At 43.2% G+C, this 12,722-nt stretch overlaps 1 protein-coding gene and 1 non-coding gene across 2 annotated transcripts in view; both read left to right on the top strand.

Moving 5' to 3' along the window:
- The first annotated feature begins 678 nt into the window (after positions 1 to 678).
- LOC120889430 (U6 spliceosomal RNA) lies at positions 679 to 785 on the top strand. The gene has a single exon (XR_005733320.2). It is a non-coding gene; the product is annotated as a U6 spliceosomal RNA (small nuclear RNA).
- A 1,815-nt stretch (positions 786 to 2,600) lies between these two features.
- Snx9 (sorting nexin 9) overlaps positions 2,601 to 12,722 on the top strand; it is a 103,238-nt gene continuing 93,116 nt past the window's right edge. Inside the window, exon 1 of the mRNA XM_078018832.1 lies at positions 2,601 to 3,406. Within this exon, the coding sequence (XP_077874958.1) occupies positions 3,395 to 3,406 (12 nt within the window). The 5' untranslated portion in view covers positions 2,601 to 3,394. The remainder of the gene's footprint in view (positions 3,407 to 12,722) is intronic.

Raw genomic sequence — 12,722 nt, 5'->3', positions numbered from 1 at the left:
ACAGAGGTGGGAAGAGACAGAAGCCTTCAGGCTGGACCCAGGCCCTCTGAGGGTCTGCACTGTCCTACTCCCCAGCCTTCCAGCATGTACAAAGGGAGACCTCACACTTTCCATCTTATTTCACATTAGACTTCAGAGTCTCATATTAATATTCCCACATTGGTTTCACATTAGTTGATCTAGCACTTAGTGGGACTCTAAGCTATAGGAATATAAGTAGAAACTAATTTTGGATAGATAAGGAAATAAGAATAATGATAGCTAATATTTGCTGTTTGCTATATGCAAAACATCATGCTAACTCCTTTGAATTATCTTTTTTTACCCAAACAACAAGTCCATGAGGCATGCACTATCATCAGCCCATTTTGCAGTTCAGAAGACTGCAGTTAGTCCTGAACCTGCAGTCACATGGCTTGTCAAGGAGTCCAGATCTGTTGATGTGAAAGACAGTACCTGAGGAAGAAAGGAGGGAAAATGAGAGAAGGCAAATGACATGGTATTTGATTTAGTAAATGGTAGTATTTATGTTTTGTTGAATCCCCAAAGTTATATCTTAAGCTATAATTCATATTTTAAAAACTATCACTTCAATGTGAAAATATGAGTTCAGAGCTAAAGAATTTCTGAGTGACAATAGTGAAATTGTCGTTAACTTCTGCTGTTCAACAGAAGTGCGTGCTCACTTCAGTATCACATGTACTAAAACTGGAACCATACAGAGAAGATTCGCTTGGCCCTTGTGCAAACATGACATCCAAATTTGGGAAGTGTTCCATATTTAAAATAATAAAATAAAACAGAAGTGCTTAACTTTGCAAGTGTACAGCACAACACCTGACCATCAGACTCAGGGCAAGAATTAATGGCCATTCTGTCCTTGTCACCACTCATGTCTCTAGCATGGCTTCCAGGAATCTTCAGACTTCTGTTTCTTTGGGCAGCTATGTTGCTCTGGCTCTGGTTCTTTATTTTGAAAAGTGCAATCTAGTAATAACCAAAAGTTGTCTGTAAATACAAATCCAATTTCTTACTGAATTGTGTTCTCACTAACAGGAGCAAAAGCTCCTGCTACAGAGGTCACTCCTGAGCTTAGCCTGCTGGAGCCCTGGTGCCTGGTCCTTCAGGTCCTGAGGGCAGGCTCACCAAGGGCCAGTAAGGAGAAGCTCACTGGAGGAGGAATACAGAATGGAGGAAAGCCCAAGACAAAACCAACAACCTGGCCCTTTGCCCAGGGCTCTCCGTGATCATGAGCCTGAAGTCTTCTGGGAGAAGCCTCATTCCACTGGGCAGCTGGACCTGATGAGATGAAGGAATGTCACAATTTTTCTATGCAGTCTAGTGTGGGTGTGGTTCTTAGTACAGTTCAGGACAGGGGTATTCTTGTCTGGTTTTTAACAGTGCCTCTCTTGACCTTTACATTTCTCACCTAGAGTGTTGTTACTTTGAAAACGACATGTTGTGTAGACGGTGATAAGGGAAGTGAGTTCTGGCTTATTTCACAGACATGGAAAGTCATCTCTGACTTTGTGCAGCCTCATTGCTAGCTACATCTATAAATGTGGAGTTGACAGTTTGAAATTCTGTGTATTTGGTAATTACATCCAAGACAAACAGATGTCAACCAATAATTAGAAAGTATATAAAAAAGATAAACATGCACTTCAATGATAAGTTACATGAAAGGAATCTAGAATATAAGAAAACTTTTGTTTCCTGTATTTTAATAATGCATTGTCACTACATTTCCACCCCCTGCCGAAAGGCCTACATGTTCAGTACAGACACAATTTTTCTTTTTGACTTATTTTCCATCTAAGGGTGGCTGAGTCTGAGGGTGGGGAACCTACAAAGTGGGCTGACTGTATTACCATTCTCCTACTAACTTCCAAGAATTTCATTTGTATTGGGGTATCTATCTTATTTATTGAAACAGTCCTACTAACAAGCATACAGGTTGTTTACTGTTTGGAATTATTACAGAACAATGCTTTGATGAGCATCTTTGCTCACTTGTACAAATCCAACAGGAATATAAATTCTTAGAAGTAGAGTAGCTTGGTCCAAGTTTATGGTCTTTTTTTCATTTTAAAAGTGTTACCAAATCAGGTAGGTTATTTAGGTGAGTTTTGTTCATATTTGTAAACAACAGACACTAGTAATGTTTTCAAAGGATCGAATGAGATAGAAGGATATAAGAACATAGTATATAGCAAATAGGCTGTTAATGAATATTGGTCGCCTACTTTCCTTTTCTTATACTTAGACGGCTATTTATGAATATTTCCCTAGCTATAGCTTTGACAATGAGCTCGACAGTTAATTCCAATATTCGTAGCCAACCCTGAAGCACCACTTAAACACCTGTTATTGACTAACTAGCAAACTCTGAAGGTCAAATATGTTCTTGAGAAGACACAACCTTTGACATTAACCCTAAACACCATTTTCCTAGGAACACAGGTGATTTATTTGATTATTGGCTCTTTAAAAACAAAATGAGCTGGGCTATTATACAAGCTGAAGTACACTTTCCAGTCCTGTCTCTGTACTTGAGTGAAAATCGTGCTGGTCCATGTCATTTGTTTCATAAGCCCCATATAATCCAACTCTGGAAAACCACTCTGACACCTCCGGAGCTCTCTTTGCTCTTGGGGGAACCCGTCGTCCCCACCTAGGGGACCTCAGCGTTTGGACTCCGTCAAGGGCGCCAGAGGTCCCTGGGTCTCGGGGACTGAGGTCCCGCCGGCTCGGCCCGGGAGTGCTGCAGGCCGGTCGGCCGTCGCCGGCTCCTCGCCTCCGCACACGCCGCCCCGCGGCGACCCCGACCGGCGAGGATCCCGGGCGCGCCCCCGCCTGCCGGGGCCAGCTGAGGCTCCGCCGCCCCTGCCCGCCTCCCGCACCCCGCACGCGAGCTTCGCGCGGCCGGCCCGGCCCTCGGCAGGCGCTCCGCCGGCGCGGCCATGCGGGCGCGACCCGCGCTGGGCCCGACCCCGCCGGCTCTCGGGACGCGGCCGCCCCGCATGGAACGCGCCAGGGCGAAGGCCGGCGCGGGGGCGGCGGCGGGCGGGGAGGCCGGGCGGCGGCCGAGGGCCCCGGGCGCGCTTCCGCCGGCCGCGCCGCGCACGCCGCGGTAAATGGGAGGCTCGGCCGGCGGGGGCGGGGGCCGCGCAGCCGGGGACTTTCAGGAACTGCAGGGGCGGGCGGCGGCTGGAGTCTCCGAGCGCCCAGCCGCGGGCCTGAGCGCCGACACTCGGGGCCGAGGCGGAGCCGCCGCCGCGCCGGGGCCCAGCCGTCGCCGTCGCCACCGTCCTCGCGCGCCCTCCCGGCTTGGGCCGACCCGCCGCGGCGCGGGAGACGAGCCGGCCGTCCCGGGCCGGGGGACCCGCCCGCCATGGCCACCAAGGTGAGGGGCGCGCGGAGCAGGCCCGGCCGGCCGCTCGGCCCACGGCGGCGCGGGGAGGGTCGGGGGCGCGGGCGGCGGCGGCCCGAGGAGGCCGGGAGGGCGCTCGGCGGGACCCAAGGCCGGCCCGCGGCCCAGCCAGCCCCCTCCGGCGTGGCGGCGCGGTGAGGCGGGGGGCGGCGGGGCTGGTCTGGACCCCCGGCGGCGCGGAGCGCGACGCCACCTCAAAGTTTGCGCCTGGGCGCGGGCGGCGGCGGGAGCGGGGCGGAAAGTTCCCGCAGCCCCGGAGCGTCCGGGAGTCGCCCGCCGCCGCCCCGGAGCCCGGCCCGCGCGGCCGGCCCCCCGCGCCCCCGCGCTTTCTGTTTTGCTGCCTTTTCGGTTTGAATGGCACTGCCAGCGCGAATCGGTACCGAGAGGGAAATGACTGTGCTTTCGGTTAGGTGCCCGCTCGAAGAAGGGCCCAGGCCCGAGTTACGCGGGGGACTTGGCTCCCGCGCGGCCGGGAGTTGTGCTGCTCGTTCTGTGACTGCGTGTGGAAGCGGGCGCCCGGGCCGCCGTGCTCCCGGGCCGCCGGGCCGCCTTCCCCCCGCGCCGCCGCCTTCCCCGGCGCCGCTCCCGGGGCCGTTTTCCTGCCCCAGCCGCGGACGGGGTCCGGGTAGGCGGCGCGTCCCGGGCTGCGGCCGGCCTGCGGTGCGGGCTGGGCACGTCGTCTCTGGGAGGCCACTGTTATAAACGTGAGCACCCTTTTCCATGTTTGTTTTTGAAACATCGAAGCGACTTTTGGGCGGGTGAGGTCCGGGTGTGTGTGGTCGGAGGGCGTTTGATGGAGACAGGAATTGTCGGTGACTGCGGAGCCTGGAGTTGGTGCCAAGGTGTGGGTCTGGTCCGCGAGGGCAGCTGTATAGAAAGGAGGGCTCTCCCTCCGGAACCTGTTGCTTCTGTCGCTGGAATAATTACCTCGTTAATATATTTCGAGTGTGGCGTTCCTGGGTTTTATTAGATTGATAGAACTTGCCAACTTTTAAACATAATGATTTTGTGTCGACCTTTTTAATAAGGAAAATTAAGGCAAGCCAAAGGTTTCAAAGGGAATTTTGATTTTGAGGTTTGTTGCCACATGCTCCAGAAATTGCCACTTACACATCCTATTTCACGGTTGTCTTGCAACCTTAAGAGTGGGTTGTGACACAGAGGTCTGGTTTGTGCTGTTTCCCACCTGCCTCTTCTGAGGCACCAGTGTGTGCTTTAGGTAGGATACAGCTTAGCCACTGCAGGTGCTAAGTGAGTTTTATTTGATGGTGAAGTCTGAGCTTAGTTTTTTCATCAAATTAAAAAGGACACTGGTCCTTGTACCCAACTTGAAATGAATATGTCCTCACTAAGCACAAGCCTCACAGCATTTCTGAGTTCTTCCTACTTTTGTTATCTGTGCTACTTACTCTGAAGGCAAATTCCAGACTTCTGTTAGGATCTCAACTTTCTAATCACAGTTCTACCTGGTGCTCAGTTTCCCTGTTTACAGAGCGACAAACCATTGCTATTTGAAGAAAAAGACCAGCAGTGAAGCATTTATCAAGAGGACACTTCCTCAAATTTGGGTTTGGTTTGGTTTGGTTTCCCTACTGTCTGGTGATTCTCTGTCAAATCAAAAGTTCTCTCTGTTCTTTGTTTCTCTACTGGGGAGTGAACCCAGGTATGCTTTACCTCTGAGCCACATCCCCATCCCTTATTTTTTATTTTGAGACAGGGCCTTGCAAAGTTGCTGAGGCTGGCCTCCAACTTGTGATCCTCCTGCCTCACCCTCCGGAGTAGCTGGGATTAAGGTGTGCACCACCTCACCAGGCTGTTTAATTTTTGAATTGTTCCCAGAGAGTAAAGGTGTCACTGCCAGGTTCCCCAGACCCTCTATAAGCACACCCTTGTCCTTCCCCACATCTGAGTAGTTTGATTTCTATTCCTTCCTGTTCCTTATTTGGAATATTCTTAGTAACCAATGACCACTAACTTGTAATAAAAATTTCAGGCTCAAACGTCACTTAGGCTCTTGCTATAAGTATTAAGAAGTGATGAGATATATATTCAGTATCTGAATATTTGAGGTCATATTGGGTTTCGCTTTGAATTTACCAGAGAATGACTTCAGTTCATTTTTTTTTAAAAATTCTTACATGTTGTTTGAAAGGTGCAATTATCTTCAATCATGGGTTTTAAAAATTCTTTGTATATTCACAATAGAAAAATGAAGAAATTTTCTTTTAAAAGAATTCGAATTGGATGCTGGGGTTGTGGCTCAGCCCTAGAGCGCTCACCTAGCATGCGGGAGGCGCTGTGTTCGATCCTCAGCACCACATAAAAATAAACAAATAAAATAAAGGTGTTGGGTCCGACTACAACTAAGAGAAAATTTAAATAAATAAAATAAAGTTTCTTAAAAAAGAATTAGAATTGGGCATTCTTCACTGTTGAAGACAGGTAATCAGTAACTGCACATTTTAAAGGGATTATCTGTTTTTTTGTTTCTGATCTTTCCTTGTAGAATGCTGAATTGGGTTTAAATGCATACACCACTCTGAAGTCCAGTCTTGCCTCATTTAGCAAATACAGTGAAAGGCTGATAAGAATGTTTTAGTCTTGTCCTCTGTTGCAAGCCCCTAAAGTTTATATTTTGACACAGTCCTATGGTGCATTTGGGTAAATTTAAGTTTTGTTTTTAAAAAAACCAAGTTGAGAAAGAATTCATTTTCTACATATATCAAAAGGGACTTAAGGAAAATAGTGGCAGTTATCCATATCTGTGTAACTTAGCTGTCATTTCCACGTCACAGTTAACCTTTGGTAACTAATTTAGGTCCTTTGTGCTTACAGAGTCACTTTTAAAAGTAATCATTCTAATCAGATTTTTTTGGATACAACATTTTTTTATACCTTTATTTTATTTATATGGTGCCAAGGATCAAACCCAGTGCCTTGCGCATGCTGAGTGAGCAAGTACTCTACCACTGAGCCACAACCCCAGCCCTTCTAACCAGATTCTTGAAGTTCCTGATGCCTTTTTCTTTTTCTTTTTCTTTCTTTCTTTTCTTTTTTTTTTCTTTTTTAAGAAAATGCCTTTCCAGCTCCACTAACTAAAGTTACACATGTACTTCTTACAGCCCTGGTTGAATTAAGGGTGTCTGGAGGGGCTGGGAATGTGGCTCAAGCGGTAATGTGCTGGCCTGGCATGCATGCGGCCCGGGTTCGATCCTCAGCACCACATACAAACAAAGATGTGTCTGCTGAAAACTAAAAAATAAATATTTAAAAAAAAAAAAGGGTGTGTGGAACCTTGAAATTCTGGTAGGAAATGAGTGAATTCCTTTGGTGCATATGTGTGAGAACAGTTTTGAAAGCATATGTTGTAGTTTCTCCCAAGCAGAAACCTCTTTATTTGAAGAAAAGAATAGAAGGCTCTTTATAAGGGAAGTTTAAGGGTTTTTTCCATATATATATATATATATATATATATATATATATATATATATATTTATATATATTTTTTTTTTACAAGTAGCATGGAAAATGCTTACTATACAGTTTTGTGTAACAGTTTTTTTTTTTTCTTCAGTGTGCTAGGAATTGAACCTAGGGCCTAGCAAATGCTCGGCAAGCACTGTACCACTGAGCTACATCCCCAACACTTTCTAAAATTTTTAATTAATTAATTTATTTAGAAGAGACTTGCTAAAATGCTGAGAATGGTCTTTGAGAATGGTCTTTGACTGTTAGTGCCTTGACTTTTCTTATCACTGTTCCACCTGGTGCTCATTTCATGTTTATAGAGTGGCAAATCATTGCCATTTGAAGAAAAAGATTAGCTCCACTAAGTAAGTTACACGTATGCAGACACAAACTACCACATAGCTGCCAGCAGTAGCTGGAATTATAGGCACCCTGCCCAGTTTAACAATAATTTTAAAAAATGTCTTAAATAGAATGTTTAGCATTTATATAGAGAAAAATTTGTATAGAGAAAAATTCTGAGACAATGAAATTGTTTCTTAATAAAGAATGAATAGAAGACATAATTTTTTAAAAATTAGAGCTATATATTAAAGTTATACTTAATAGTTGGGCTCATCCTGACAAACTCATCTATGCATGGAATTTGATTTCAGTTCGAGGTTCCCCACTTCAGAAAGCATGCACTTTTTAACTGCACCATTTTTATATTAAGCATATAAAGTACACTTTTCCTTTGAATGCCCCCTCGTAACTGTAGCTTTGCATGCACACTTCCTTTCTGGTCTGAACTGCTGTTTTCTGCTGTCTTCTAGGTACCCCTTCTTACACATTAGCCCAAGGCACCACTTCCTTGGGAAAGTCTTTCCTGATGTCCCCACCCCTATTACTGGGTCATCTGGCCAGGCTGGTAGTTATATTTGTTTCTATGACTACTGTCTGCCTTCTTCCGGATGCATTCAGCCCCAGGAGGCTGGGACTGTGTTTGCTCTCCTTTGTGTCCTCAGGGACCTGTTTGAAAGAGCAAAAAGAGATTCCAGTGAGATAATGACTAAACTAAAGATAAAAGAACTTTAATCTCCAGCTGTAGGTTTTGGTTCTTTTAATTGTGTGTTTCAGTGAAAAATTTTTTAAGTATACATGCCCAATGCAAAATTCACCTGCAGTGCAATGTTTTTAAAATATAAATAATTTAGCCTTACTAATGATTACATGAGAAATTATGTTTCAGGGTGTTTGAAACTAGCCTCACACTTCTGAGAATTTAAGAAGGTGGTTTTTAACTCCTGAGTGTCAGGAGTGTGCTTAGTTTTCATAAGTTTAGAGTTTTTTTTTTGTCTTTTTATTTATTTTTTAGTTGTACATGGACATAATACCTTTATTCTGTTTGATTATTATTATTTTTTTAATGTGGTGCTGGGCAAGCGCTCTACCATTGAGCCACATCCCTAGCCCCAGTTTTTTGTGTTTTTGTTGAGATTTCTGACTTGATTGCATTGTGACCAGGGAATCTGATTAATAAGCACTACCATATTTTGAGTTTTGTTGAGGCTGACCTTATACCTAGCAAACAGTTTTCATAAATGTTCTTCATATGCATGGAAAGAATATGTGTATTCTCAAATCATGTGTATGCAGTCAGTATATTTCCAGTAGACTGAACTTATTAGGTGCTCTTCCCATTTTTTCCTATTAATCTATTTTCTCTACTTGATCTTTTTTTCTACTGGATGGAGATGTAGGTTTTAAACCATTTCTCTAAATTTAGTATTAGTATTATTTACCAGATAAATTCAAGTTTTTATTGTGAAGTGACCCGCTTTATTTCTAGTGATGCATATTTTTCTTAAAGACAGCTTTGTCTTGTTAACGTGATTTCATTAGAGTTCTTTTGGTAAGAACTGATGTATAAAAACCTATAGGGAATTTTCCTTTTGTCCAATAAGTTAATGTGATTTTTTAAAAAATTTTTTAAATTATAGATGAACACAGTACCTTTATTTATTTATGTGGTGCTAAGGATCGAACCTAGTGCCCCATGCATGTGGGGCAAGAGGTCTACCACTGAGCCACAACCCCAGCCCATTAATATTTGGTAAATGTTTGGTAAATGTTTTCTTGATATATAAAATGTTGTGGCTGAATTTTACCTTTTGTCCAATATGTCTCTGTGACTAAAGATTATTGTCTGTCTGTATTCATGTTTACTGAAGTGTTTAGATTTCTGAGAATCAGTTAATCCTGAACTTTTTGGAAGCTGTGCCCTTCACCCCCATCTCTTTTTTATTCAGTTATTGCTTATTTAGACTTAATCCCATTGTACTATGTCTTTGCATGCTATTTTCTGATATTTCAGTCTTGTCTTTGGCTATTTTTTCTATTTCCTAAACTAAACTGAAATTTTCATTTTGTTACTGGTGAATCTGCCATATTTGAAAATGTACTTTGCTTTAGTCATCAAAGACCGTTTACTAGATGTAGGCTTTAGGCTGCAGTGTTTTCTCTCAGCCCAGGGAAGCTGTTCCTTCTAGTTTCTTCTGTCTTTTGTGTTTACTGGTGAGAAGCCAGCTGTCTAATTGTTCCTTTGAAAGCCAGTTTCTGAGACCTTCTCTGTGTCTTTAGCGTTCTGCAGCTTCACTGTGGTGTGTCTCTGTGTGCATTGATTTATGCAGCTTAGGGTTTGCTGGGTGTGTTGGGTCTGAGAATGGGTGCTTCCATGGTACAACAGTAGAGCTTTCAGTAGAACTCTCTGCACTGAGATGTGCCATCTGTGTGCAGCCCTGTGGAAGTCACCTGCCCATGTCAGTAACATGAACTGGAAATGTGGTTAGTGCAACTGAGGAACTGAGTTCATTTTAATTAAAATAGTTATAGGTGGTTAATGGCAACTGTTTTTGGATGCAGTTTTAGAAATTCTCAACCATCATTTTATGAAAATTGCCTTTTCTCCATTCTCTCTTTCTGGAACTCTTAATTGAAATGAAAAGGCCCAAAGGACATGCAGCCTCCCATCTCACTGTCCTGTTTTTCTTTGTGCTGCATTCTGGATGACTTCTTTGGCCCTTACCTACAGTTCACTATTCTTCAGTCAGGCCTAATCTGTTCTTTTATCCATCTTTAATTTTTTTTTCAGTCATATTCTATTTTTAGAAATTATGTTTGTTTTTCAAATCTGCTTGGTGGTTCTTCATAGTCTCTGATTTTCTGCTCACATTTTCGTAGTTTTGTATTTTCATAGTTTGGTGTCTGTTGATTCTTGTATCAGAATTCTGACTCAGCATGTTTCTCCTTATTTGCATTCATGGTACCTTGTTTTCTTCTGTATTTTGTGATTTTAGTTTATTTTTTCCTCAGAACTTCATCTGAGTAAATTCTGATAGCTAGAATGAAGTTGTATTCTTAGGAAGAATTTGTATTTGCTTATACCACTCCTCAGGAGCACTACATCTTTGGGGTCACTTTCTTAATGGTTTTCCAAACATACTGAGTAGCATAAATGTGGGCCTCGGGAACTCAGGAGGAGTCCCCTGGCTCTGTACCAGTGGCAAGTCATTTCCTTGCTGCCCACTGTGCACACTGGCTTTTCTCCTTCATCCTTACCTTGGGGTCTTTTTGCAGTCCCAGCTTACCTCCCTGCCTACATACAGTCCTAGAGTGCCAGCTCAGGTCTCTAGACAAGTCCAGGGTGAAGTCCTGCCTTAGCAAGTATCCTCCCTGGGTTTGTGCTTTGGCTACCTTTAGGACCTCTCCAGAGCCTTTTCTTTTGTTCTGACAAGGCGAGGGCTCTTACTAGTTACTCAATGCTTCTGGTGTTTCAGTCTAGCAGTGGCTCGGGTATTAGCATGCAGAGCCTGCTGGAACAGTGGCCAACCTAGAGCATCCTGGTAGCAGGAACGGGAAGGAGTAGGTAGGGGCACCTGACTCCTGAATCTGGTCTCTGAAGGTGGAGAAACTTCAGTCAAGCTGTCAAAATGATACACTGTGGCATTCCTCAGTTTTCCGATTTTATTTCTTTCTCTTTTTCTTTTGACTATCTCTCATTTCTTTTGACAAAACATGCTGGGTTTTGCCCCTTTTTATTTTTAGGCATTGTAACTACAGTATTTAAGGTTTTAGTATGACTCAATTTTTCTAAGCTATTTTTTAGTATTTTTATATCAAGTCCTATAGTATTATGACCTGATTCTTAAGAGGAGTTGTGTGTCTCATGGTGGCAGCACTTAGGGCCAAGTTTTCATCTTTTAGCTTCTTTTGTAGTCTCAAAATTTTTGAGCAATGAACTTCCCTTGCTTTTGTAAAAAGGAAAAAGCAAGCTCATGGTTTTTAACTTAAAAACTTGTGGGTTTTTTTTTAATATTTATTTTTTTTAGTTGTAGTTGGACACATTACCTTTATTTATTTTTATGTGATGCTGATGATCAAACCCAGGGCCTTATACATGCTAGGCGATTGCTCTACTGCTGAGCCATAACCCCAGCCCTAAAAACTTGTTTTTAACCAGACATCTAAAGCACATTTCCAGCTTTATCTACCTTCTGTTGATTTGTTTAAAAGTATACTGAGATGAAAAAAGTACTTAATTAATATTTATGAATAATAAGTGGCTCTTGAATAGAAAAAAAGCTCTTGCATTCAGGATTACAAATACTATTTTGCAAATAAATTACAAAAGTAAGTATCTTACTTTTTTTTTTTACCTTTTAAGAATAACTGGAAACTTGGAATAGCTGGGGTTAGAGGATGTGCTAGCATGCTCAGGACCCTGGATTTGATCCCCAGCACCACCCAAACAAAACAAAAAACCACAACAAGAACAAGGCAGAGCAGACAACACATACAAACACAAGACTGAAAGCCTACACCGCAACCAGCACCAAACCTAAAGTTCTTAAAAACGGCTGCCTTGGGCGGGGATGTGGCTCAAGCGGTAGCACGCTCACCTGGTATGCGTGCGGCCCGGGTTCGATTCTCAGCACCACATACAAAGATGTTGTGTCCGCCGAAAACTAAAAAATAAATATTAAAATATTCTCTCTCTATATATATATATCTCTCTATTCCTCTCTCTTAAAAACAAAACAAAACAAAACAACAACAAAAAAAAACGGCTGCCTTAAAATGCATTGTAATCGGGGCTGGGGTTGTGGCTCAGCAGTAGAGGGCTCACCTAGCATGTACGAGGCTCTGGGTTTTGATCCTCAGCACCACACAAAAATAAATAAATAAAATAAAGGTACTGTGTCCAACTACAACTTAAAAAAAAAAATTAAAGAATGCATTGTAATCACACCCGCCTCTGTGTGTCTTTCTCCTGTGGAGCTTAGAGGAGGCAGAATGGCCAGTCCCTTGTGGCTCAGCAGTGGTGTCTAGCACTCTGTCCTCCCTCCACCTTTCAAAGATCATTTAGTACTCAGATTTCAGAGTGGAGAGGTCAGTGTTAAACTTCTGCAGGTGTTTATTGATGCATTAACAATCTGATGATTACAGATGTACTTTGTTGTGTGATTACCATTACAAGTAAGTAAAGTTAATTCAATGTCTTTGTCACCACCAAGAAGATCAGTAGAGACTGGTAGTTATATTAGATTGATTATGTAATCATTTAGAACCAAGAAAGTATTGGAGATAAAACAATTTTAAATATTATTGGAAATTTTTATATTTACTACTGTCTATGATGTCCCAAAGTGAAGTTCTCAGCCTTTTAATCCCGGCTACTCTGAAGACTGAGGCAGGAAGATCACAAGTTCCAGGCCAGCCTGGACAACTGAGACCCTGTCTCAAAATAAAAAGTCCTGGACATGTATCCCCAGTACTGCAA

This window comes from Ictidomys tridecemlineatus, chromosome 8 (assembly GCF_052094955.1).
Source record: "Ictidomys tridecemlineatus isolate mIctTri1 chromosome 8, mIctTri1.hap1, whole genome shotgun sequence".
NCBI lineage: Eukaryota > Metazoa > Chordata > Mammalia > Rodentia > Sciuridae > Ictidomys > Ictidomys tridecemlineatus.
The sequence above is the reverse complement of the archived record's forward strand: the minus strand, read 5'-3'. Positions and strand labels throughout refer to the sequence as shown.